Genomic DNA, 27833 nt, shown 5'->3' with positions numbered 1-27833 from the left:
AAATCTATATGTCTGTGGTTTTTTTTTAATTTTTCTCCCTTTCAGGTTAAGGATGTTTTAATCCATTGTTTCTTCAAATACCTTTTTTTCCCCTTTCTCTCCCTTTTCAACTTCTATAATGTGAATGTTAGCATGCTGGATTTTTTGTTATAAATTCCATAAACTACCTTCATTTATTTTCATTCTTTTGCTTTTTGCTGCTTTTATTGTGTGATAGTTCCTCTGACGTGTCTTTAAGTTTACTGATCCTTTTTTCTGTTGCATCTAGTCTGCTGTCAAATTCCTTTACTGTATTTTTCTCACTTCATTTAAAGTGTTCTTTAGCTCTGTAACTTCTGTTTGATCCTTTCTTATATTTTCTATCTCTTTGTTGAAGTCTTTACTGTATTCATCCATCCTTCTGAGTTCGATGACCACCTTTATGACTATTACTCTAAACTTCATATCAGGTACATTACTTATCTCCATTTTATTAAAGATTTTCTTTCTGAGGTTTTATTTTGTTCTTCTGTTTGGAACATATCTTTGTTTCTTCATTTCGCTTGCTTTTCTGTGCTTGTTTCTAGGCATTAAATGAAATAGCCAACTCTCCCAATTTTGAAGGCTTGACCTTGTGGTGGAGATGAAACTTATTGTTTAACTCTGTGCTAGCTCTGGGTTGTCTCTCAAGCTTTTGTGATTGTTTAAGCAGCTATTTTATTATTAATAGCTTCCAGTAGTGAGTTTGTGCAAAGACCTGTGTACCAAAGGGGAGGATCTCAATCAGAATCTAGATTCAGGCTGATTGGAAGCTAAAGTGTCAAGCAGCAGTTTTTAAAGAATGCCAATATATATAGCCCTGTGGGACTACAAGCATAAACTCCACTGGCCACCAGAACCAGGTGTTTCTGGTGATATCCCCTAGGTGGCAGTTGCAAAACTTGGAGCTCTAGATAAATGTATAAACTCCTTTCTAGGTCATCACAGTGAGCTGTAACAAGGCAGAGGAAGAGCACAAAGATGGCATTACACAGCCTATATTTTTTTAGAACACCTCTATAGCCCCTAGATGTATGCCAAGCCTCAGCTTGCGCTTAAAGCTGAAACTCCAGGATAAGTAAGTAGGTCACTTTCACAGAAAGCCTTGGTGTATATTTTGGTCTATTGTCTGTACAGTGCCCCAGGGGTGGTAGCATTCCAAGAACTGTTTCTACAAATGTTACAGTTTCCTGGAACCCAGGAACACAAACTACCCTCACCACCAGAGCCAGGAGACCAAGGAATATCCCCTAGGTGGAAGCTACATAAAACCAGGCTCCAGACATAAAAACTGGAGCACCAGTCACATATCAGGGCTCTGCTCTGAAGGATGCTGTTGTTCTAGCGTGTGCCAGAAGGAGAAGATTAAAATAGTTCCCACTCTCTGAAGCCTCGGGAAAGGTTAACAGTCAGCCTTTAGTTTGGTGTTTAATTAGAAGTCACCTTCTCAGGCTGCAGCAATGATGACTAGCAAATTAGGCCTCTTTCACAGAAAGACTGAACTCCTGGATTTGTAACCTTTTTTGAGACCTGGGCGTGGTAGCTATTTAACAACTCTTTCTACCGATTACTATCTTAAGAGACCCACAAGTGTAAGCCCTACTAACCAACAGAGTCAGGCAATAAAGAGGTGTCCCCTGGCAGCTGCTGCAAAAATCAGGAAACCAGAAGGTGTAGGCTACTTTCTGGAAGATCCCAGTGAGCTGGAGTAAGGCAAAGGGAGAATGCAAAGATTGCATTCACAGGCTTCCATTCCATGAAAGCACTTCCACAGACCCCTATAAGTGTGCTACACCATAAGCCTAATCCTCAGGCCAAAGATCCTGGACAAGCAAATGGATCTCTTTCTCAGAAAGATGAGGGTGTGTTTCAGCTTGCTCTCTGTACAGTGCCCTGAGAGTGGTAGTCTGCCAAAAACTGTTTCTCCGATTGTTATTATCCCATGGGACTCAGTATTGGAAGCTTCCCTGGCTGCCAGAGCAAGACAATTAAGGGTCATTCCCTGGGTAGCAACCTCAAAAATTAGATCACCAGATGTAAAAATAGGGGCACCAGATGTATGTAGAAGCTCCTCTTCCAAAGATAAAAAAGTGAAAAAATATTAAAAAGAAATAAAAAAGAGAAAAAAGAAATTAAAAAAGGGATAAGATGGTGGCTACCAGCTTCAGAAAGTCAGAGGGAGAGTACAGTAGATGGTTTTCGCCAACTGGAGCATAAAGATGGTACTTGCGGGAAGGAAAAAACAGATGCTGCCTACAGCTTTAGCAGGGTAGGGGGAGAACAGGAAAATTGTGCCTACCAGCATCTGTCCCTAGAGAGTATCCGAGCAGGCCTCTGCCCTCAGACCAATGCTTTAAAATTAACAAATGATTCTCTTTTTTTATGTTGTTGTAGTCCTAGGGAACTTATAAAAAAAATTCATTGGCTTGAGCTTATCGTAATGACAGCCATATCCTGAGAATTGTACTTGGAGCTATATCTCCAGGGCAATGATAGGCTTACATGAATCCATCCTAGGGACCTTGGTGCCTGCATCTGGTAGGAGTCCCACTGGTATTTAATCTTAGTCAGTAAACAGGAGACAGAGAAAAACTGATGACTCTCCTCCAGAATGGAGCCTCAAAATGTAAACTCTTCTCTTTGATCAATGAAACATGGAAGAAGAGAAGAAAACATTGCAAGTTGCACGTGCCCCAGAAAAAAAGTAAACAGAGGAAGGGAGGACAGAAAAGGCCTGAGGAATGGGCCAATGTCTGGTCCCAAATAAAGATCACAAAGCTCAGGGAGTGAAGGAAGAAAAAGAAGAGAAGAAGAAGCAGCCTCTCCACTCTCAGCATCATCAGAGACCCAGGCTTTCTGGCTTCTTTCTAGCTGATCCTCTATAGAGCAAATGAGTTTTTTTCATGTAAATTCTAGGTGTTTTTCAAAGGGCTGCTTCTGTACTGCATTCTGGGGTAAATGAAAAAGCATGTCATGAGCCCTTTAAGAGTAATTTCTCAGTTTGTCACAGCCCAGTGGGTCTTGTTGGCATGAGCCCTGTTACTCTTCAAAGCCAGATGTTTGAAGGGTTCATTTCTCAACTGTCAGTCTTAAATGTTGGGATGCCCAATGTGGAGTACAAACTCTTCACTTCTCAAATTGAAGTTCTGGGGTTTGAGTTCACTCCTGATTGTGGGCTGCCTAACAGGGGGTGGAGTTTAGGGAGAGGTAGCACCTAAACTTCTCAGAGTCTTAATAAATAATACTATACTTTTATTTTTAATTACATATTACATTAGTAATGTACTTAAAGGCACAGTATAAGTTCTAAAGAATTACTATAATCCCCAAACTACTTACTACTTAAAACTTAAAAAAAGAATGTGATTTAAGATTTCTATTATAAGCAGTAACCTTACATTTATTGTGGGTTATATTCCTGAAAAATATGCAGACGAATGTAAAGAGAAACTGATTTTCTTATATTAGCAATTTTATAATAGGGAAGTTAAATTTTCACATAGGAGCATGATGCTTAATACTTTAATAGAAATGACCACATATTCCATAAGTATAATTTATCTAATCTATGATAAATTTTATATCAGCACAGTTTAAACGCTAGTATTTAAAGCTTTCTAAAAGTGAACAACTTAACCAATCATGCATAAACTGCATTTAAGCTCATGTAAATTGGTGTACAAAGTTATTATATTCCTCAAAATTCCTTTTTTTTCTTCTTTTTTACCCAAACTATCAGAAGGTTAAAGAGTCTTTCATCAAGATTATGAGATTCTGAATGATTTCTAAGTGGATTTTGACCAGTTTGTTGCAGAGATTTAGGAACAATGTCAAGTTTTTTGGTGACTTTTTAAAAAGCTGATTCGAGGATAAATGTTTTGCTGCTCCCTTTGTTTTACATCATGCCTCTGTGATAAGCATAAGGATAACTATTCAAATTGTTGTTTGTTATAATACCTTCAATCCATTTCACTGATTTCTTGAACTGTTATCTCATAATATCAAGCATTGTCACTTTTCCCACTGGCATTATATAAGGCATCTCAGCCTTTAACATTCAAGAATCATCTATTGCTTGCTTTCATGTTATATTTTCCTCTCTCACTGAAACAGGGACTCACATGTCAGAAAAAGCTCAAAGATTCCACTTTAGTGGTGGCCAAATGAAAGGCACATAATTTAATTTGCCCTCTAACCTGCAAATCCTGTGCTTGAAGCACTACCTCTTGTCAAAAACTTGAAAAGAAGGGATATAAAGTGTGACTATTTAGAATTGAGGCTTATTTTCCCACAAGCATAGCATGATGTATAGTTTCAAATGTGTTTCTTTCAAAATCACTCCTCAGAGTGAGGCTGTTTGTATAATTATTCTGATAATGCTGTCGTTATCTCCAAGCATATCTAGAAACCCTATTTAGGTAGTGCCTTCAAAATCCTGTTAATAAAGTGCAAAATAGTGTCATTACTTTATAATTATAGCACTTCACAACCTTCCTAGAAATCTTGTTTTATTTTTTAAATTCCTCCTTTTCAGTTGTCCCTTCATCCTCCTCCATAGTCAATCTGTTCCAATGGATATTTTGAGGATTACCAAATTTTTCTTCCTCTCTGCACACCATGTCTGTGTTATTTATATTGCAGACATAAATGATTAGAATGATGGATTGAGCTTTATAAACACCAACCTGGGAAGATGAGGATTTCTTATATTCAAATCTTTCATAATGGCTCTGAGGCAATAACTATAATTTCCAGAAAAATGAAGATAAGGTTTCTCCCATTCATTCATGATGTGATATTTTTTGTTTCTAATTCAATTCTGTGAGCTCTACTCACAGAGGGGCTTCTTAATAAACACAAATTTTCTCAGAGAGATGTATAGTATTGTTTAAGAAATAAGTTGAGTAAGCACAAAATAATTTACATTTCACAGAATGCTCATCTCTCAGCTTTACAGCTTTCTTTTTTAAATCTATTTATGGGATTCGTATGGCCTAAATTAAGTCTTAAAATATATTTGGGGGAAATAATGAACCATTTGGGTCTCTTATACCCCTGGTCATCAGGACTCTGTAGATCAGGATAGTGTTAAAGCAATTTATTTATTTATCATTGATACCATGCAGCCTAACGCCTGACATTCAACCCTACAACCACAGACTTTTCAGATAATCTCAGGTAAATTGTGTAAAAATGGTCTTGGTCTCATGTAGCTTAGCTTTAGTCTATGCCTTCACCATTCAAGTCAAGTTTAGTATCAACCTAGTAAAAGCAACAACATAAATAGAGGGAATAACTTAAAATTATGTGGTATATACAGGATAAATTTTAACCACCACTGTTTATCCCTGGGCAAGTTGTTTCACCCCTCCGAGGTTCCATTTATTTATTTATTTTTTGTATTGGAAGTTTCTACAAGTTTATTACAAGGGCCAAAAAGGTGCTATATGTGAAAGTACTTAAGAAAGTGGCAACCCAAAATGAAATAGGGCAGACAATATATTTTCAGTGACTGAACAAATTCCCAAGTCTAATCAGTAATAGGTATGTGTTCCTAAATTTTTTGCATGGATTACCTGAATCTGTATTCCCCCTGTCCTGTGCATTTATCTCTTAGAAAGACTGGAGAATTTTTACTCTTATTCATAAACAAATGTCTTCACATAAATAAAATTTACTTTTACAACTGGAAAAAATTATTTATTGTGTCTTATTAACAATATCATATTTACTGAAGAACTGCTTATGATAAAATATCCAATTTCTATTTTGTTGAAAACACCTGATCTAGGTCTCTTAAATAAGAAAGTGCCTTGAATTTCGAAGAGGAAACAGGCAAATCCCATCTTCCCTTCCTCTCCCACATTTTTCACACTCTGTCTCCACTATCACACCCCATGACCACAATTATTAAACAAGAGGACATTTATTTCTATTGTTCCAAAAATTCAATTAAAGAAATTGTCTTGCTGGTCTTTTGGCTTAGGGGGAATAAAAAGAAAACAATTAAACAAAATTGTAATTGAAAAGTTATTTTATTTTTAACCAATCATTGATGAACCACTCTCTCTGCTCATGAGGCGGGAACGGGTCACAGAGCTGTCATGGCGGGATAGTTGGTCACGAAACTCTGAGGCCATGAAGTAATAGAGAATTGGATCCAAAAGACAGCAGAGACTTGCAAGGCATAGACTAAATGGGTGAAAATACAGTGTGCTTTTGACAATGAAACAACTGCTAATGATGGTTTCCTTTACCATGGTGTAAAAAATAAAGTTAATATGATAGGGAGTAAAGCATATGAAGAAGACTGCAGCACACATGAAAACCATTCGAAGTGCTTTCTGTCTCTCACTGATTCCTTGGAAAGCCATTGATGGCTGTCTCAAAGATATAGTAGTTTTCCAGGTACACCATGCAATAATGACTACTGGAACCACAAAACCTGCCAGCTCAGCAACTGTAATCGTCCCAACTAAAGCCACCACATTCATTTCCTTGTAACCAAGATCAGCAAAGCAGGACTTAGTGTTGTTGGCTAAACCCGTGCTTCTCAGGATGGGAAATGGCAAACAGGCAGCTCCCACGATGATCCAGATGGCAGCACTGATGCTCACATCATACCTACGCTTCCAGTTTCTGGCCCTGAAGGGCTTGAGGAGAAAGAAGCACCTCTGAAGGCTGATGCACGTCAGGAAGCAAATGCTGGCATACATGTTGAGATATTTCAGGTAGAAGCACAGCAGACAAAGGGCCCTCTGGAAAGGCCAGTCATGGCTGATATAATAGTAAATCCGGAGGGGCAGGGACAGCACGTGGGCAAGGTCAGCCACAGAGAGGTTGATCATGAAAATAATGGCTTTATTTTTCTTGCTGATAAAGCGGCATAGAACCCACAAGGCTACACTATTAGCCAGAAGACCGGGAATGAATATGAGGATGTAGGTGGTTGCATAGAGCGAATACTGAAATGTCACATTAGTACCGCAGAAAGTCTCAGCATTGCTAGTACTGTTGCTATCCATCTTGAATATTTCAGTATATTCATCAAGGTAAGTCGTGGAGTTATGATCTCTGTTCAAAGTAAAGAAAAAAATATATAATGATTAACCAGTTCATTAGCCAACACTTAGATTTCTTTACATACTTACAAACACAGAGAATATATTGCTATTAGAAGGGACCTGTTTACAAATAGAAAAACAAACACTCAAAGAAAATCTACTATTGATCTAAGATCACCCAATAATTCAGTTAGAGGATCGTGGAATTGGCTCCACACTACCCTCCCAGATAATCTTAAATTGTCTTTTACAGGGAAAGATATCCTGAAACATTTAGTCTATTCTCACCATAGCAAAAAAAAAAAGTGTGGCATTTGAGTTTGTTTCTTTTGTGTCTAAATTTTTCTTTCCTTAATTCTTGGTTAAAGTAAACAGTGCTCACTCTTTCCCAATTGCAATGATAGAAATCAGCCTCACCTATTATGTCCCTTTGTCTCTCCTTTGTCTGCCATTTTGCACATTGGTCCCTGGCTGCCTACCTTGGCATCCCAGTACTTAGAAAATGGCCCTGTTTCCTTTGGTCTGCATTGCCAGTATCCTGGATGATTTTCAGGGCTTGGGAATATTACCTCCTTAATATTCTATCACAATAGCTGGTGGTTCTAATGCACTTTGTCTCTCTCTCTCTTGGCTTAGGTTGTATTCTAAATTTACATGATAATCTTCAGTAATATATTAACTTATGTGGTCTGGAAGGGAAGACATTAATTTTCTGTCAAAGGGCAATTCTGTACTGGTGTGACATCGTGAACATGTCAGATTATCCAACAGTCACAGTGAACAGTGATCAGGAAGGGCACCAGCAAAACATAACACCAAAATTATTTTTTTGAGAACAATTAAGACAATATCATTTTTTTCCCATTAAAGGAGTCATCATAAGGAGAAAAAAGATTTTTGGACTTCCTTAATCTTATTTTATGCTTTAGTGTAGTTTTTATTATGTATTGTATACAGGTCTCATTGTAGATTTATGCAGTCTGCCTGCAAATAGGAATGGTAGAAAAATGAAAATCTCATTATTTTACTTTAACTCCATTGTGGGATTTTAGACTGGAGAGGAGTTTTGAAAATCATTTAATTCAGCCTCCACGTAATATAGGTAGAAGAAGCAAGGCCCAGAGAAGAATTCATTAAAACTATAAAACCACTAAACAGAGATCTGGGACTTCAAATAGAAGAATGAGATGCCTTACCTTTATATACACCCTTCTTTTCACTATTTGTTGTCCTCCTAAAGACAAATTTTACAAACATAGCTTCAGTCCATATTGCATAAATTTGTATTGCATTTAGAGCTATAAGTAGAAAAAATAAAGCAATGAGGTTGTTCCTCAGGCAGAGAAAGGGCTTTTGTTGTTGTTATTATTTTTATTTTGTTTTGTTTTGTGTTTATAAAAACAAAAAAGTGGCCTGTTTTTATATTCTCCTTATAAACAGCAAAATGACTTTCTGTATTTTTTAAATGCTGCTCTAAGAAATATAAATGTGATAAAAAAAGAAAAAACAGAACCCCAATTCATTCATAGATAAAAAGAGTTAACATTATAAGCTACCATTACTCTAAAGAGTGCTTTCACTTTCCCTCTCCTTATAATTTGTTCTCCTTACTTGTCCTATCTGTGATGTGTTCTAAAATGTCATGCAGTCATCTCGCTTATATATTTATAACTTAGAAAAGAGAGTGGTGGGGTTCTCACAGGTGAAAAGACAAGAAGTAATTATCATAGTATGACTATTAATGATGTATCCCAGGAATCTGCAATGGAATTTTTTTATATGCAATATTTAATTTAATTCTCACAACCATCCTAAGAGGTAGGTATTATTATTATGTTCACAGTGCAGATGAAGAAACTAGAGTTTGGAGAGATTCAGTAATTACCTGAGGTAACAATTCTAGAAAATGGAAACAATGAAATGTACTATTATGTCTGACCTGTTCCAAAGTCTATGCTATTTCTACCACGCTACTTGTCTCTCCATGGACTACTCAGTAGAATGGGGCTCATTATGACACCTGAAGGGCACATTATGGCAGAACTTTTCTAATAGCACAATAGAATCTTACTATTTTATAACATTTGGATTACTCTACTTAGGTCATCAGGATATAACTAAACACTTGCCTCCACACATGTCATCAGTCCCTCCTCTCTACCCACTTTGACTGTTTTTTTTAGCAATATCAAATTTTTTTAAATTTTTTTATTAAAAATTATTTAGGTAATGTTGGTTAATAAAATCAAATAATTTTCAAATGTATAATTCAATAATACATTATATATATATATATGTATAGTATTTTATGTTCACCATCCAAAGTTAGATTTTCTTCCATCACCAAATATTTAACCCTTTTTACCCATCTACCACCCCCTTCCCCTCTTCCCTCTGGTAACCACAGGCAACATTGGTTAATAAAACTATGTAGGTTTCAAGTGTGCAGTTTTATAATACATCTTCCATACATTTTATTGTGTTCACCAGTCAAAGTTAAATCTCGGTCTGTCACTGTATACTTGACCCCCTTTATCTTTATCTACCTCCCCGCTCCCCCTTTGCCCTCTGGTAACTACTAAATTGTTGTCTGTGTCCATTAGTTTTTATTTGTTTGTTTGTCTTGTTTGTTTGTTGACTTTAGTTTTATATCCCACATATGAGTGGAATCAAATGGTCCTCAACTTTTTCTGTCTGACATTTTGCTTAGCATGACCCACCTTGACTTTAATATCAGCACTGTTTCTATCACCTATTATTTAAGCAAAAGCTGTGAGAGAGCAAGTGAAAATTAATCAAGTGCATTTCAATTTCAAGAACTAAGAACAGCTCACACACAAATCACACTTCCACTTTTGTAATTTTCAGACTTAGGGATTCATTTCTGCTTCAGTGGTGTAATAAGTTTCACTAACTAAAGGAGCATGTTCTGTTCATACTTTTGTGTTAAATAACAGAGTTTTATTAGGCCAGAACAGCAAGTTAGAGATCAATTTCACACTTCTCCTTTCTCTGGGTTCTTAATGCCACTGCAATTCAAACCTTATTGTGAATTTAAAGATTTGCATGGCCTGCTTTCCAAAATCCCTTCTCTTCTTCAGACTGAAGGGAAGGTAGAGGGTTTTTACCCAAATCTGTTTGATGACAATTAAATGTAAAATCTCTATGGTAGAGAAAGGCTGGGGGAATTTGTTTTGGGTAGGCAGGAAATATGAATTCTCTCAGAAAGGGAACATTTAGCTTGGTGTGGACAATCTGACATTTCTGAAATTCAAGAAAGGAGAGCAACCTACAAAGCCACTAATAAGAAAATGCTGAATGGAAGGGCTAAAGTTGCAGTAGGTTCCTTCTCCCTGTCTCTGCCACTGACTCTGTCTCTGTCTCTCTCTTTGGTTCTGGCTCTACTGTTGACTATTTTTGGTTGTGAATCTTTCTCCTCTCCAATCTAGATGTTTTTTATTTGTTTGGTTCCTGTCTCAGTATGAGGTGTGAGATTGATGACTCAATCTTAAGTCTGAGTTCTCCTACTCAGTCAGTGCCATGACTCTCTCTCTTTCCAGAGACTCAAGCTGAAAACTGGAAATTTATTCAATCAGAAACCAAGTGATTCTCTCTCCTAAAAAGCTCTCAAATCCATCTCCAATCCATTTATGCTCCAACTATTGCCATTCTAATGCAGGCCACTATCATCATTCTTGTTGACTATTGTAACAGATACCTTACTGGACTCCCTGCACCTGTCTTGCTCCTTGCTGTCCATTTCCCGTACTGTGTTTAACATTAACATTAATTATGGGTATCATTTATTGAGGGCTACCATTTATTTACAGGTTATGTACTCTTCACATTATTTCGTTAATACTCATAAAAGTACTATAATTAATTCCATATTACATATGAGGAAACTGAGATCAAGAGAAGTTAAATAAGTTGTGCTAAAGTCACAAAACCTGAGTAGTGTAAAGATGGTATATTAGATTTGGAACCCATGCTTGTTTGAATACTCCTTTATCTTTGTCATGGCACTTACCATACTTATTGAAATTCTATTAACATACTTTTCTTTTTAATTAGATTTTGTACTCCTTGATGGTGGGGACTATGTAATTTCTTGACCACTTACCCTTTTCACACTGTGACACCAACACTTGTTGTTTTTTTGATTTATTGATGTTAGCCATTCTGATAGGTATGAGGTGATATCTTGTGTGATTTTAATGTGCATTTCTCTGAAGGTTAGTGACCTTCAGCATCTTTTAATATGTCTATTAGCCATCCATATTTCCTCTTTGGAGAAGTATCTGTTCTGCCTATTTTTTAATTGGATTGTTTTTTTTCTTGTTGTTGTTGTTGTTGAATAGTATACATTTTTTTATAACTTTGGATATTAACCCCTTATCAGATGTATCATTAGCAAATATCTTCTCCTAAATAGTCAGTAGTCTTTTTGTTTTGTTGATGGTTTCCTTTCCTGTACAAAAACTTTTAGTTTGATGTAGTCCCATTTGTTTATTTTTTCTTAATATGTGCTTTCTTAAAGAGATGGGACTTGACCACAGTTTTGAAGAGTTACTAGGATATAAATACAATAGTATATAATTCAGACATAGTAAACTTTATCTTTTCTCCATCCACTATATCTGTTTTTCTTTCCGACCCTGTACCTACAGAGATTAGTAAGAGAATGCAGATGGCGTGACACATGTGCCATATTCTCTGATTCGAGGTGCTCTATTTTCCATGGAAGTAGAAATGTTCTTGCACAGAAAAGGAGGATTGTAAGCACATGTTGAAGTATAAATTTATTTTCATTAAGTAGTTGTGGGGTGGATAGGGTATAGGAGAAGAAAGGAAGGAAAAGGAATTCTCAAGGTGAATTAAGATCATTCAAAGTCCCAAAGTATAAAAATAAATGACCTATATAAAGTAATAACAGGTGTTCTAGCCCAGGTGGAGAACAGGGTGAAATTGTGGGGAACGTGGAATGTAAGGTAAAAGAGAGAGAAGGTAATAGAAGGAAAAAGAGACTAAAAAGGTAGACACAACCAGATCATGGAAGGTTTTACAAGGAATATGGAAGGATTCTGGGAATAGATGTGATATGGCCATATTTGTGTTTTAGAAAGATCACTCTGGCAACAGTGTGGAATATGGATTGGAAAGATGGAAAAACAGAGACAGGAAGTCCAAATTAGTTGGGATTTTGTAGTGTGATCAACATTCCAGGTTTGCCCAGGTCTGAAAGATTCCTGAGACATGGGGTTTTTAGTGCTAAAACCATGATGGTCCAGGGCAAACAGGATTGCTGGTCACTCTACTACTGTAACAGTTGAGGTAATACAAAGTAAGCTCTGTACTTGGTATAGCAGGAACATTAGAATCTCAAGTCAGATATGGAATTGACCAGTTTCAGAGATTGTTTGAGGAGTCAAATATAATTTCATTTATGAAACATGTGGAATGTTATTAAAAGATATCACAGTTTTTTCACTTTATCAAAGTCCTTTCAGATCAGCAGCTCACAGCACTCACCTCTCCTGACAACTTGAGTCAATTCACCTCTTTCTTATTCCAAGGAAGCACTCTCTTCTAAGTTTTTGAAATTAATACTCTGCCAAGCTTCATCAATTTCTGACTCTTCACGTGATTTCTTTAATATTATAATCACTAAGTCTTGCTGCAAGTTTCACTGTAATAGTTTGCACCGTACACTCCCAGAGACCTTAAACTTCTAAGGCTCTCCGTTTCCTCTGTTCTGACCTTGCACTCTTTCTCAACTTACTTCCTCCTCTACCCTGCCAGATTAAATGATCAACTTAAACTACTCTCACACAAAAACACTTAACTTCCTTGTTCACCACTCTTTTGCTGCACCAGCCTGGCAAAGTCTTAATTGCAGATCAAGTTCGCAATTCATTTTCTTTTTTACTGTATAAACTGCTGAATGTCCAATTAAAAATATCAGGATCTATTTGGAATGCCCAGACTAGAAATTTATGATCTCCAGTCTAAGACTATTTTTGTTCCAGCCTCTTTTTACTCACCTCTAATTAGTATCTTCTCCTATTCCCACGGTACCATTCAGCACTCTCACAACTCTACTGAAGTTTCCTCTCTCCTATTCTCCAACCCCACGTATTTCTCAGCAAAGGGCCTTACTTCTTAAGTTACAAAGAAATTGTAGGTTATAGGGTGAGAAGTAACTCAGTTTCATCCGTTGCCTCCTCCTAATGCACACAATCTTATCTACAGTTACATCTCTCTTACTTCCCAGCACTGTTGCCTTTTCTGTTGCTCAAGATGAATCCCTGTGCCTTCAATTCCTTTTTTTTCTTTTTTTAAAATTTTAGTTTATTAGTTTCAAGTATGCAGTACATTAGACATTTATATAGTTTACAAATGATCCCTCTGATCGCTCTCTCTCCTCTGGCTCTAAACCTAGCTATTACATTCCCTATACCATGCTCCCCATCCCTGTGACCATCTATCAACTACTAATTTGTATTTCTTAAACTTTCACCCCTTTCTCCCAGGCCCCTAATCACCTCCCCTCTGGCTGTCACCAAATTGTCCTCTATATTTTTGAGTCTGCTTTTGAATAGTTTGTTCCTTTTGTTTCTTAGATTTCTCATTTAAGGGAAATCATATGGTCTTTATCTTTCTTTGTATAGGTCCATCCATATCATTTCAATTCCTTTTATTTCTCATTAATTGATCCCTTTTACTACTAGATCATCATGACCTTCTCCACTCTCAGGAAAATCTTTGTCAACAAGTCTCTCCAACCCCCCAAATAACTCTTCTCTTTTCTACCATCTTATGTTATCTCTTTATCACCTTCCTTCTCATCTTAAATAGATTCACAATAGTTGTTTACATGTTTACTTTATATCCATTCTTCAATGCCCTCCAAGGTAGCATGCATTTACCATTCTCTCACAACCTCACTGAAACTGCTTTAGCAAAGGTGACAAGTGACCATCAGGCTGCTAAATCATGCAGCACTTCTCTCCTATAATGGACACAGTCTGACCACTTCCATCTTTTTGAAATGTTCCTTTTACTTGGCGTCTTAACCACAACTTTTTCTTGATGCGCCTCTTAACTATAATTTTTTTTATACTGAGTCTCTTCTATATTTTCTTTCATATCTGCACATCCTTTAAATGTTTGTTATCCCAAGGTCTGCACTTTCTTTTTATTCACCATCCTGGTGCTGAGTAACAGTATTCACTTTCATGGCTTCAATTACCAGCCATATTTTGATGACTGTCATGTCTCTGTGTCCAGGCGTGGCCTCTCCTCAGATATTAAACTTATACGCCAAGCTTCCATCTGAGATTTTCCATTAAAATGTCTCCCAGGCACTTCAAAATAAATATGTCAAAAACAAAACTCATCATACTCCCTGACCTTTTATATATCCACTACCATCTATCCAGTTACAGGACACAAATAATTCTAGATCCCATCTTCTCTTTCATTTGATATTCTCCCCCCCTTTCTCCTTCCCTCCCTTTCTCATTTAAAAACACTCATTAGCTGATCTGCTTGAATGGAGGATCCCCCTATTAAATTATATTATCTACTCTGCTACCAAAATGATGTATAAAAATGCAAATCTTGGCTACCATGTCACCATAGGAATTGCTTTCACAATACACTCACTGTCATAAATTAAGCTTTTCCATTTATGTCTCTGTATTTCTTACTCAACTATGAACATTTTGAAGGGAAATACCATGTCTTACCCATCTTTAAATCTCCAAAACCTAGCAGAATGACTGGTACATAGTCATTTAGTAAATATCTTTAACCGAACAAATATTCTGCCTTATGATAACTTTTTATGTTTTTATTTTTTCTTAATATATGCATATTTTTATTTTTCAATTACAATTGGCATATATTATATTAGTTTCAGGTGTATGACATAGTGATTAGACATTGATATAACTTATGAAATGATCATCCCAAAAAATCTAGTACCCATAAGACACATACATAGTTATTACAATATTATTGACTATATTCACCATACTACACTTTACGTCCCAACTACTATTTTTGTAACTACCAATTTATACTTCATAATTCCTTCCCTTTTTTCACTCACTTTCCAACTCCCCTCCCATCTGGTAACCTTCAAAGTGTTCTCTGCATCTATGAGTTTATTTTTGTTTTGTTTGTTCATTTATTTTCTTCTTTAGATTCCACATGTAAGTGATGTATAAAAATACATTTGTCTTTCCCTGTCTGAATTACCCTCTAGGTTCATCCAAGTTGTTGCAGATAGTAAGAATTTATTCTTTTTTTATGGTTTATTGGATAAAGGGATATATTTACATATATATAAATATAAATATATTTACATATATAAATATAAATATATTTACATATATATAAAATCACCTCTTCTTTATCCAATGATCCATCGATGGACACTCAGATTTCCTCCATATCTTGACCATTTTAAATAATGCTGCAATGAACATATGGATGCACATGTCCCTTCGAAGTACTGTTTTGGGTTTCTTCGAATAAATACCAAGAAGTGGGACTATTGGGTCTTTCTTTGTCTATTGTTATAGCCCTTGTTTCAAAGTCTATTTTGTCTGGTATAAGAATTGTTACCTCAACTTTTTTTTTGTTTCCATTTCTATGAAACAATTTTTTCATCCCTTTACATTCAGTCTATGTGTCTTTCCATCTGAAGCGAGTCTCTTGTAGGCAACATATGTAAGGATCTTGTTTTCTTATCCATTCAGCCACCCTATCATTTGATTGAAGCACCTAATCCATTTACATATAAAGTAATTGTCAATAGATATGTAGTTATTGCCATTTTATTTTTCATATTTTTAAACTTTTTTCTTTTTTCTTTTTTTAAAGAAGTTTCTGCAACATTTCCTGTAATACTGGCTTGGTGGTGATGAACTCCTTTAGCATTTTCTTGTTGGAAAGCTCTTCATCTGTCTTTCAATTCTAAATGATAGTTTTGATAGGTGAAGTAATCTTGGTTGTAAACCCTTGCTTTTCATCACTTTGAACATTTCCTGCCAACTCCTTCGTTCCTGCAAAGTTTCTGTAGATAAGTCAGCTGGTCGTCTTATGGGAGCGCCCTTGTAGGTAACTAATTGCTTTTCTCTTACTGCCTTTAAGATTTTCTCTTTGTTATTTAACCTTCAGCATTTTAATTGTGATGTGTCTTGGTGCGGGCCTCTTTGGGATCATCTTGTTTGGAACTATCTGCACTTTCCATGCTTGCACATTTATTTCCTTCACCAGATTAGGAAAGTTTTCCATCATTATTTGTTCAGATAGATTTTCAAATCCATGCTCTCTCTTTTCTCCTTCTCATATGCCTAGGATGCAAATGTTAACACACTTGATATTGTCTCAGAGTACCCTTAAATTCATTTTTTTTCCTTTTGTTGTTGCTGCTGTTCTGATTGGGTGTATTCTGCTACCTTAACCTCTATGTCACTTATACAGTCATCTGCTTTGCCTAATCTACTTTTGATTCTTTCTAAAGTATTCTTCATTTTGGTTATTGTATTTTTTTCATTTCTGACTCTTAAAAAATGTTTTCTATCTCCATTTTTATGTTTTCTACTTCTTTGTTTAAGTTCTCACTGAGTCCATTACTCTTCCCCTAAGTTCATAGAGCATTCTTGTAACCAGTGTTTTGAACTCTGCATCTGATAATTTCTTATCTCTATTTTGTTGAGTTATTTTTCTGGAGCTGTGTTCTGTTCTTTCATTTAGGACATGTTTCTTTGTCTCTCCATTTTGGTTCCATTCCTGTGTTTGTTTCTATGTATGAGGTGATGCTATTATGTCTCCCAGTCTTAGTAGAGTGGCCTTATGTAGTAGGTGTCCTGGGGGGCCAGTGGCACAATTTTCTTGGTCACCCAAGCCAGGTGCTCCAGGTGTGTTCCTTGTATAAATTGTATGTGCCCTCCTGTTGTAGTTGAGCCTTGTTTGCTGTTTTCACATCAGTGGGATGCATTGACCCTTGGACTGATTAGTCGTTAGGACTAGCTGGTGACTACAGTCAAATAGTTGTTGTGCAAGGGCTGTCCCAATGGGGCAGTATTCACTCTAGCATAGCTCTGGTTCATTTCAGGTCTGTCCTTTGCTGTGTCATATTTGGCCGTGGCCCCAGGTGGTACTCCAGCTCAGATAGAAGCTGACCACCAGGTGTACTGGCCCGAGAGCCTCTTGGGAGGGGCCCCATACAGGCTAAGTTCAGCTGCAGCCTAAGTTCTGCCCAGGGTCACCTGGCATGAGCCATCAAGCAATCCACAGATGGCTATTACCCATGCAGGCCTTGGATATGCCTCAAGAGGTCAAGCCATAAACTGAGGCTGGCTGCCACTAAGGCCAGGCTTGGGCCTGCTCAGCAAGAGGTATGGCACTCACTGAGGCAATATGCTGCTCAACTGGGTTTTGTGAACCTTTGAGAGATTTTAGGATAGTCCACAGCATGAGCCAAGACAACACATTTTCCTGGAAAAGCCACTGGAAGTGTCTTGGTTGGGTCCACAAGGATCTTAGGAAACCACCAGGGAAGGGCAAGCAGTGTTAGGTAGGTTGAGAGAGACTCAGATATGATGACCACCTGCATCTGCAAGGTGAGTCTGGAGAGGACTCGATAAAGGAACAGTGGCTTTTGCCAGGACTTCTGTCTGGGAGAAAACTGCCCCTCTAGCCCTCACCCTAAAGCCAGTCAATTAAGTTTCTCCCCATATGTCCTTGGCACCTTTTGAGCTACTGCCTTAGTTCTGGAGCTCAGAGTAAGTCCATCAGTGGGTAAGTCCACACACTGGTTTTTTTAAAAGGAACACCTGGGACTTCTGCAGCCCTCTGCCCCACTCAGCCACAATATCAACTGATTTTCACATCCAGATTTTATAAGGACTTCTCTTCTAGATGTAAGAACTCTGGTCTGGGGAGTCTGGCGTGGGACTTGGACATCTTTTACCACCAATGGTACCTCCAAAGGTACCTCCACAGCCAAGATACCCCTCTCAATTTTTAACCACCACATGTGGTGTGGGATCAGCCCCTTTTGCATCTCTATTCTTCCTACCAGTCTTGAGGTGGCATCTTCTTCATGTCCTTAATTGTAGGATTTCTGTTCATCAAGCCTTCAGGTGATTTTCAATAATGGTTGTTCTGTAGTTTAGTTGTAATTTTGATGTGGTTGTGAGAGGAGGCAAGCACAGTGTCTACCTACTCTGCTATCTTGACCAGAATCTCCTGATAACTCTTATACTGTTAATTTTTTATGGATCTCTTCACACTGGACTATGATATTTGGGAAGTCAGAAGTCATGTCCTAAATATGTTTATCACTCTCTTTCTTGCTAATCCTTGAACAAGGGTAAACTTATAATATTATTAAGACAATTGATGTTAACTTGTCCATGTAGAGATTAACTCCAAGGACTTAACCTCATTAACGTTGCATTACCAACTCAGATAACCAGGACCACACAGATAATACAGACCAGGAAAAATTATAACCTGTGAAAATGCCATATCTTCAGCATATACTTCAGACCTTAGCACTGTGTTTGTGGACCAACCAGAGAGAGAGAGATGAGAAAAGAATTCCCAGTGCCTCCAATACTATTCTATAGAAGTAAATTCCTCTTGGTTTCCCCAATGTGCAGTACTGTCCAGGGTACACACAGATTACACCAAATACCATGGTGTTTGAAGAGAGAGACCTCTTATTTTGAAAGGGGGGTCCAGTGACAGGAGCTAAACTCTAAAGGGAATGACCAGCACAGAGTTCTAAGCTAATAATCAGAGCAGAATATCAGCTACTATTTTTAAGCTAATAAGATTTATTTTCAATACGTGGCTCTAAAGATGTTCCTGATAATGAAGATTGGTATAAATTTATAACTAAAACTCCATAAAACTTCTTTATCCCTGGATCCCACATCAGAGGTCAATATTGTGCTCCTCTTTCAAGATCCCATCTCAATCCTCATCTTTTCTTTGCACTTGGCAACCCTATTCTGATTTTGTCCTTCTTTTTTTTACTCTTAGTGGACTTATAGGTTGTACAATGAGAATCTCTGAAGGAAGTCTATCTTATACTTTTATATTCTTTTCTTTGTAGAGGGTTAGTCATGCAGTAGAAGCTCAGTTCATACACAATGACTTATAAAGGTAAGAGTATGGAGAATAGACTCATAAGATAATAAGTTTAGAGTCTAATAAATCTGTATATCTAAGAGCTTCAAAGCCTATAATCTCAGCTTTTTATTTAAAATCCAACAGGAATCCTCAAAACTTAAATGGTAATTTGGTCATTAAATAATACTTTATAAAATAACTAAATTTTTTCTCAAAACACAAAAGTATGTCAGGTGTTTAAATATGCTTAAATGAAGCTGAAACCAAGAAAGTAGGTACCAATAACATCCACTGAAAGGCATATTTTCTTTTCAACCAAATAGCTCCATACTGTGGTTTCACAAAGGTACAACCAAAGTGAGCTTACATTGCTGTAACATCAGAATTTGTACCAGACTCCTAAGTCTCTGAAATACTAAGTCCAAGAAGTTCCCATATGCTTTCTGTCAGTCACTAGCTAAGGGCTATTTATATGTTACCTCTAATTCTTGTCCAAGTTCTGAGTTAATTGTTATTATATTCCTTTACAGATAAGAAATTAAAGACTCAACAGAATTAAGTTTCTTTCTAAAAGTGATAGCTATTATGATTTCAATTGCAATAAGGCTCTTCATGAGTAAAGAAAGCTAAAATTATTTTTCTCCAAACAACTTATTGCATGGATGGATATTTTAAGGTAGGACTTCTATGGATAAGAATGTTCTTCAAAGATAAATAAGCTATGTCCTTGGTTCTAGTTCTAGCACTTTTATAACTCTGAATATATGGCAAATGGCTGCCCACCAGGTGTGGGCTAGGGTTGTATAAAAACCAGAGTTCTTTATAGAGTTTTATCTGTGAACCTAAACCATAATACATCTGTATATAGAATACTAGAAAAAAATTTATTACAGTAGTGAGCTGAATGTGACAATATGTTGTAGAATGAAAACTATTCAAAAGCAGTCAATTATATTGAAAAGAGTACTGGACTTAGAGCTAAGACACTTGGATTCTAGTAATTATTCAAATACTAATATGACCCTCAATTATTCAAATACTAATTTTACTAGTAACTATTAACTATTCAAGTACAAATTAACTATTCCAATACTAAAACTAATCTTAGTAACTACTCAAATCTTTATGTTGCCCTGCTAAGCCCGTGCCACTCTGTGGATTTGATTTTCCTCATTATTAAAATAAGATAATTTGAACTGGATAAGCTTTAATGTCTTTCCAGCTCTAACTTACTTGACTTTATCAACATGCCTCCTTTCAACCCCTGCTCCAAATACCACCAGCACTAACACTGCCATCATTAAAGCAACCACCACCATCTCAACACAGTGCTGATTTACTTTACAAAGCATTATTACATCTTTGATTGCTATTAACCATCATCAAAGGTATATATTGTAAAGATAACATCTAAGTTTTACAAATCAGGAAGCTGAGGCTCAAAGGAGTGATTTAATTTACCTGACGACATAAGGTTAGCAAGTAACAGAGTGAGGAGGGTTGTAACCTAGGCCTCTAGCATCAAGATGACTACTCTTTTTCTAAGACAACTCTACAAAGCTTCACCCTCTTAGTTTTCCCCATCTTTTCACCCTTCATCATTCAGTCATTAATACTAGTAAATGAAAACATTTATCAAATTTGCTTCTCCTATGTTCTTTGATGATAGTGCCGGTATGTGGGCTTGTCATTTGGGGATTAGGGAAAATGAAATAGGTAAAGATTTCTGATGGTGGCACGCCCCCCCACTCCCTAGAGGACAACTGTGACAGGCCATTTAGGAACCTAGCTTGCTTTGTCTTTTCTTACCTTTACCTTGTTCTTTGAACTACAAAAGTCTCATATGAATTACCCAAACCAGTTTGACTACCATGAACATGGTGTCCTTCATTCAATCACTCACAACCATAGTCAAAGAAGAACAACTGAAACTTGGAACTATGCTATTTCCTGAATTAATTAAAATCAATTCTAAATAACTTACAAAGATTTGGATATATTATACAAGTCTACAGATTTTTTTCCTATAAATTAGAAGTGAAAAATATTTTTAACCTCAAAATGAGTTAAAAGAATTATACTATTCACAAACTAATATCTCCAAGTTTGAATTGAACTTACATACATGCATCTTTATTAGATTTTTAATCATTTAAAAAAGAAGTCTGATTAGATGCCATTTTTGCATTTGGGGCAGAATTTTGGGGGTGAGAAGAATAACATTTTTTAGGCAGACATAGGGCCATATCTTGACTTAGTTATCAGCTGTCTAACTTGAAACAACCTATGTCATATCTCTGGGCTTCAGCTTTGTCATTTATAAAATTAGGATCACAGTGCCTGCAGACTGTTGTGAACATTAAATGGAAAAAGTACATGAACGTACCTGTTTTCATGTCTGGTACACATTAGATAGTAAATAAATGTTAGTTCACTCTCCCTTTACTTTTACAAAGAGTAATATCCATGGGCCTTTGGTTAAATTTGTACTTTTTTTAGGTTTAGAAAATTCCCCAAAAAGTATAGTTGGGAGGAATGGCTCACAGGACTAAACAATCATTTTTAAAGTAGAAGGGTGGAAAAGATGTCTTGAAAAAAAATATTTATGGTGGTAAATATATTTATAATTCAAAGTTATTCTCCTCATAGTACAAACTGGTGAAAGAACAGATCTACAAAAATATTTTTGGCTGTTGGGCACACAATACTTTAAAAAATGTTAATGTAATGGGGTAGGCTTTTCTAGGAAACCAGGGACCATTTTCAATTTTGACCCTGTTCCTAGGGAAGCAAGTTCACAATAATCTTGTAGTGAGGGTTTTTTTTTAATGTTTTCAAAGGGAATTATGATTTTAAAAATTGAGAAAAACTGACTGAAGGACACCGTCATAGTGGAAATCAGAATTCAGAATTATTTTCCTTGTTTATTATTTGTGGTTTATCATTTTTTGAAAAGTGAAATTACTTACAAAACACTTCCCTTTGGTCTAAAAATTGAGGCTTTCATAATAACATTATTTTGAAAAAAAAATACAATGGCTCTTTGAGATGTAGACTATATTTTCAGGTCTCCTATAGTTAGATTTCCCTACTATAGCCCAATTATTTACCACTTCATGATATATAACTCTTCTCAGTTACATAGGAGCCTAGAGTCAAATCATTGTATTGCTAGGAAAGAAATTAAAGACCATTTAGTCCAAGCCTATTATAGGTTAGAATATTGAGACCTGAAGAAATAAAGCAACCTGCTTAAATTAAGGTCACAAAGTGAGTCATTGACAGGACTTGAGCTTGACTGTGTATGGATTAATCGGCTTCATCACTCTCTCTGTGATACATGTGAATCAAACTAGATTAAAACTTCCCTGCAAAATTCCTGACTTGGACTTTTGGCCAAATGATTTTAAATAAAGTATAAACTACCTGCCAGTCATTGCCTTGATTGTTAGAACACTTAAAAAGTGTGGTTTCACAACAGACAGTTCTGTCCTCTTTGCTAAACTGTGACAGAGGACTATAGACTTCCCTGCCTCTTAGGATACCAATTGACTTGCTTCAGACACAACTGGTTATGAAAAACCACTCAAAACCACCCAGAAGTGTGGTCACTCATTTGATATGTTATGTCCCACCACTGTTAGGATTTGAGTGGACTATACAACTTGAACTCCATAACTTTCTCAGTTAGGCCCCCAAATGAACTGCTTTTGACCAAAGAAGAACCTGTCTTAAACAGGAAACATTGCAAAGACAATTATCTTGAATGCAAGACCTAATTATTTGTATAACTCAGGCCATTTCTTGCCTTAGTATACCAGCATATCACTTATTTTCAGCAGAAAATAATTTTTCTGTGTCACAATTGCTGAGAAAAACTCTTCAATTAATAGAAATGATCAAAACTCCCTTGATCCATTTGAACAATAAAAATAAAAATGTCCCCACTTGAAGGATCCTTAGGACTGAGACAAGTCCCCACAAAAACCGCAATAAAGCTTGTTATCATTTTATCCAAAATGATCCTGGTACCAACTGACATGGCACAATCCACCTTCAAGGAATCACCAACTAGATGTCTCTTTTTGACTCAATTATCTTGGCTCAGAACCAGAGAGGTTACTAACACTCAGAGTAATGATAACAATAATCACAGAGATAGTACCTCTCTTTTAGGTTCTGCTATCCAGTAGAACTGAACTTGGGTCAAAAATCACCTTTCAAAAGATCAAGAAATGACTCTGAACAGACACTGAAATCATTTTACCAGAGCTTATCATCTGGGATATTTTCTCCTTCCCTAACCTAAAATTCAACATAGTTATTAATGCATTTACAGTATTCTCTGGAAGATATTGGCTGCTGTATGAGAAAGAGAACATGATTTAGAAGACACAGATTCTAGTTCCAGCTTTACCACTAACTAGCTGAGTGATCTATCCTAAATGTCTTCACTGGCTCTCAGTTTTTCCATCTGTATTGTGAGGGATTTGGATCTCTAAGAGCTCTTTCAGCTCCAAGATATATGATCTGCAATTCTTTTCTTTTCTTTTGATAGAACTTACTATCTATTACTGTAATTGTGAAAGCTAAACTTACAAAGAAAGGATCTTATACATAAAACATTTTCTTCATTATGCAACAAGAAAAATAATATAGAGCAGAAATTCAAATCCTCTTTTTCTGGTTGAATATGTCAAGTTGCCTCATTGAATATCACTGAATACACTGTTTTCTTAACACTTTGTGCCATCCTCCCTGGTTGATAAAGAAACGAAGAGCCCTCAGCAAAGAGTGAGATACATCACAGAATCCATGCTCCTATGTCACGGTGGGGACTGATGGCATTAACTCTAACTTTGTAATCTAGTCAGACTCAATGGATATCACCATTGCTCCTGCTGTAAGAAGTCTGAAATGAGAAACCAGGGACCATTTTCAATTTTGACACTGGTCTCACATCTGCCACTGTCCTCGATCTTCATGCCCCCACCAATCTTTCCACATGAAACCACCAATTCCCAGATACTGGGCTGTAACTTACCCTGGAGCCTTGATGGATTAGCACTCTTGTTTCTTTGCAGGGACCTGGGGGTGAAAAAGTTTAATCTGAGTGGTACGGATCCTGCTGATAACTGACAAATTTGTTGTTGAAAGAGGAAGTTGAGTGCATTTGGTGTCTCACCACAGAAACGTTATTTGCACAGACTGAAGGTAAGTCCCTTGAGCAGATGACTCTACTCAAGGTTTATTTTATTTTTAATTCATTGGTGCAGAAAAATTCAAATAGCTTGGAGCCAAGAGCTATGCAAAATCAATGACTTACTAGCTTTCCTCACAGTTTCTCACCTTATATCCTTCCAACACATCTCACACGCCTATCTGTTTCACTGAATTCCAGTATTCTCCATGGCAAGATGAGATTTTGAGGCAAACCTTAAGTAGTTTACCCAAGAACAAGGAAGCTGGAATTCTTTCTAGCCCAAAGGGCAAAGGGTAAAAAATCCTCAAGAATACAAGTCAGAACTAATAACAATAGGACTATCTTTGCTTAAGCTGTTCCCTCCTTCTAGAATGCATTTTCCTCAAACTTTCATCTTAAGGCTCATAATTTAATGTATAGTTTAGTTATTCCTGTATATTTCTTATCCCCTTAGTATACTGAAAACTGCTTGAGGGCAAAGATCATGTCTGACTCATCTCTACATTTTCAACCAGTCTGGCACAAGGTCCTTTTATAAATATTTGTTGAATGCATAAGTGAGAGAAGTAATAAAAATAAATGTTCAAATAATGCATGAATAAACATTGTTTATTACAGAGTCTCCCTACAGATTATTAAGATTTTGGTTTTTATGCATAATGCCTATGGGGATTTTTAAGTATACAAATTAAGAAAGACCATACTCTTAGGGACTATAGTGTCAGCCAAGTCTGAGAGTAGTTCTGAGAAACAAGGCTTGCAAAGCAGCAGAAACCTCTGTGGGCATGTAAGAGAACCATATTCAGACATTATGGTTTATAGCTGCAAAGAGCTTTCTGGGTAATAGCCATAGCAAAGGAGAAAAATAAAGTACTGTGGGTTAGGTGAAATAGTAGCATTTGGATTTATGGATAAGACTGAAAAAAGAAAGAAATAGATGACAATATTTTTGTAGTAGGGAAACCTGGATTTGCAACAAGCACTGTTTCTAAAACCAGAACTAGATGGGGCTATGTCCAACACTCAGAAATGCCTATTACAAATTTCAAGGACATCAGGAAAAGAATATTTTCAGTATTAGAAACTAAGAGCTTGAACTGATTTATGAAAAGGCCATGACTTGTGTGGACTGGCAAAAGGATAGGTTATCCATCCTAGCTTAGGTATATCAAATAAAATATGCTTGAACTTGCAATCACCTTCTTAATTCTGATTTCATATGTTTATCTAGCTCCAAACTGTTGTTAATCTAGTATTCCAATTTGGCAACCCTACTGAAAGAAAAATATACTGACAGGCTGACATACATTTTAGTCAGTTTGACAGTTTTATTTTTTACTATAAATCATTTAATTGACTTTCTGGTACAAATCCATCCCTTGTACATTTGGGCAGCATGAGCCAGTTTTTCTAGGGTATGATTTTACTCTGGACAAAGAAAGTTCCAGGCCTGTTGAGCTTTTAAGCCAAACTCTGGGACAGAAATAGAAAAGGAAACTTTTCCTGGAAATTAACTATTGTCACCACTTCCCACCTTCATTTCACGGATAGCATGTTAACATTGCTAAAAGGAAAGCTTGCCAGCTTACCTCATTTCTCTTTTGCATGCGAGTATCCTCTCCTTTCATTGGCCCTAAAAAGAGAAGAAAAAGTAGCTTAGAAGTGAGTGACCCAATTTATGCAAAGACAGTTTCAACTCAGGTAAAGTTTTTGAGAGTTAATTAAAAGGAGAAAAGCTGTGAACAAACCAAAAAAGCTAATAATTTAATTATTATCTCCAATTGACTTTTAGGAGAGAATCTACTAAATATTGAGTATGATTGATGATCTAGGAATCATTATCACCTCAAACCAATAAATATTTAGTCCTCAGATAGTACAAAAAATAGTGCAGCTGTTCCATTTTGCCCACAGTTCTGAACTCTTATTTTTTCTCTATGCTTAGAGACTAGTTTACTTTAACTGGTGCATCATATATTCCATAAGCTGGGGAAAGTTTGAATCGGTGCTTCAAAGGCTTTTAGGTCTTCTCTAACAGTAACAGCAGATTAGGAGTGATAGCTTTTGTTGAGGTCATTATCCACTACACTATACTGTGTTTTCTAGAAGAACCCAAGAATACTAACTGATCTTACAAGGTGTTAGGAAGAACTAGACTTTTCCTAAGCCATTGATTTGATTTGATTCTTATGAATTCTGATAATGGTGTCATATGTATCTTTTCATATGGTCTACTAAAAAATTGGAACTTATTTATAGTCTCTTGGTAGCAACTTTGGACATCTTTTTATGGTGTGCTTTTTCTAATTATTGTCTTTCATGGCTTTATTCTTATGTTCTTGCCTATTTTTTCTTTATTATTTTCTACCTTGCTATTCATTTATATTGTCTTGTTATAGTATGCATTCTTTCAAACCATCTTCAACCCTTTCTGAAACAATAGTGGAACAATAAAAAGGGAAAAAAGAAAGAATGAATTATGACCTCAGTTCCTTTTGTTTTAGAACTAGTGAATATTAATTGTTTTAGATAATCTGTCTTCAGAAGTTTTCCGTATCTGATTCTATATCTACAGAGTATTCTTGCACTTTTTTTTGGAATCATTCATTCTAAAAGTACTTAAGGAGTTACAACAATGAGCAATTCTGTTTGATGCTGAGTGAGAAGGGTGGGATTCAGAAGTATATGTTCCTTATCCTCTAAGAGTTAACTTTAAGTGACAAGTTGATCACTCATAAAATAATTAGAAAATGTAGCATAATATGTGATTTGTTATTAAGTTATGTGAAAGTTAAGATGAGTTCACTATAGGCTGAACCTATTTGGGAAGGTTGGCTAGTCTTTGCTCAATAGACAAGTTTGGTTTAAGCAGTATTCCCAATAGGTGGGACATGTCCCACTGGAGGTATAGAAAATAATTTTTGATGGCACAAAGAATAACCTTTCAAACAACTTCAAGTTACATATTTGTTTTAAGGTTTTAAAATATAATATAATTAGTACTTAAAATCTATGATTTTATGGATAATATTACTTAATATGAGGCTAAAGTAGGTTGCTAAGCTTTAAAAATCATTTAACACACACACAAAGTATAGAGGGTAAGCAGACATAGTAAAAACTATGTAGGAGCATTTGAATATCTGAAATTTGGAAAATACCAGTTTAAAAAGGAGAGAAGGAATATGTATTGCCAAGGATATGAATAAAGAAAAAACATGTACTATTCATGTGATAATGAGGATGAAGTTTTAAATAAAACATAGGGTATGTTAGGGAATGGGGAAAGAAGCTTTGAGGGTGGAACCGTATAAAGAAGATCTGAGTACAGAAACCATAGCATACAGGAAGGCTTCAAAGGGTTTTAAACATAGCTGAGAGAAGAAAAAAAT

At 36.2% G+C, this 27833-nt stretch overlaps 1 protein-coding gene across 3 annotated transcripts; it reads right to left on the bottom strand.

Annotated features, from left to right (window-relative positions):
- Positions 1-1624: 1624 nt before the first annotated feature.
- On the bottom strand, positions 1625-24410 carry P2RY10 (P2Y receptor family member 10). 3 transcript variants are annotated; one of them, XM_016125226.2, is made up of 3 exons: positions 24283-24392; positions 8279-8316; positions 1625-7092 (listed from the first exon to the last, which is right to left on the bottom strand). In XM_016125226.2, the coding sequence occupies exon 3, from the start codon at positions 7041-7043 to the stop codon at positions 6060-6062; it is 984 nt and encodes a 327-aa protein (XP_015980712.1). In that variant the 5' UTR covers positions 7044-7092; positions 8279-8316; positions 24283-24392; the 3' UTR covers positions 1625-6059. The 3 variants fall into 3 exon arrangements, with proteins under 3 accessions (XP_015980712.1, XP_015980714.1, XP_015980713.1); XM_016125228.2 differs by having other exon boundaries at positions 8279-8380; positions 24283-24352; XM_016125227.2 differs by lacking the exon at positions 8279-8316 and having other exon boundaries at positions 1626-7092; positions 24283-24410.
- Positions 24411-27833: the final 3423 nt, after the last annotated feature.

Source organism: Rousettus aegyptiacus, unplaced genomic scaffold, assembly GCF_014176215.1.
Source record: "Rousettus aegyptiacus isolate mRouAeg1 unplaced genomic scaffold, mRouAeg1.p scaffold_m13_p_9, whole genome shotgun sequence".
Classification (NCBI taxonomy): Eukaryota; Metazoa; Chordata; class Mammalia; order Chiroptera; family Pteropodidae; genus Rousettus; species Rousettus aegyptiacus.
The sequence above is the reverse complement of the archived record's forward strand: the minus strand, read 5'-3'. Positions and strand labels throughout refer to the sequence as shown.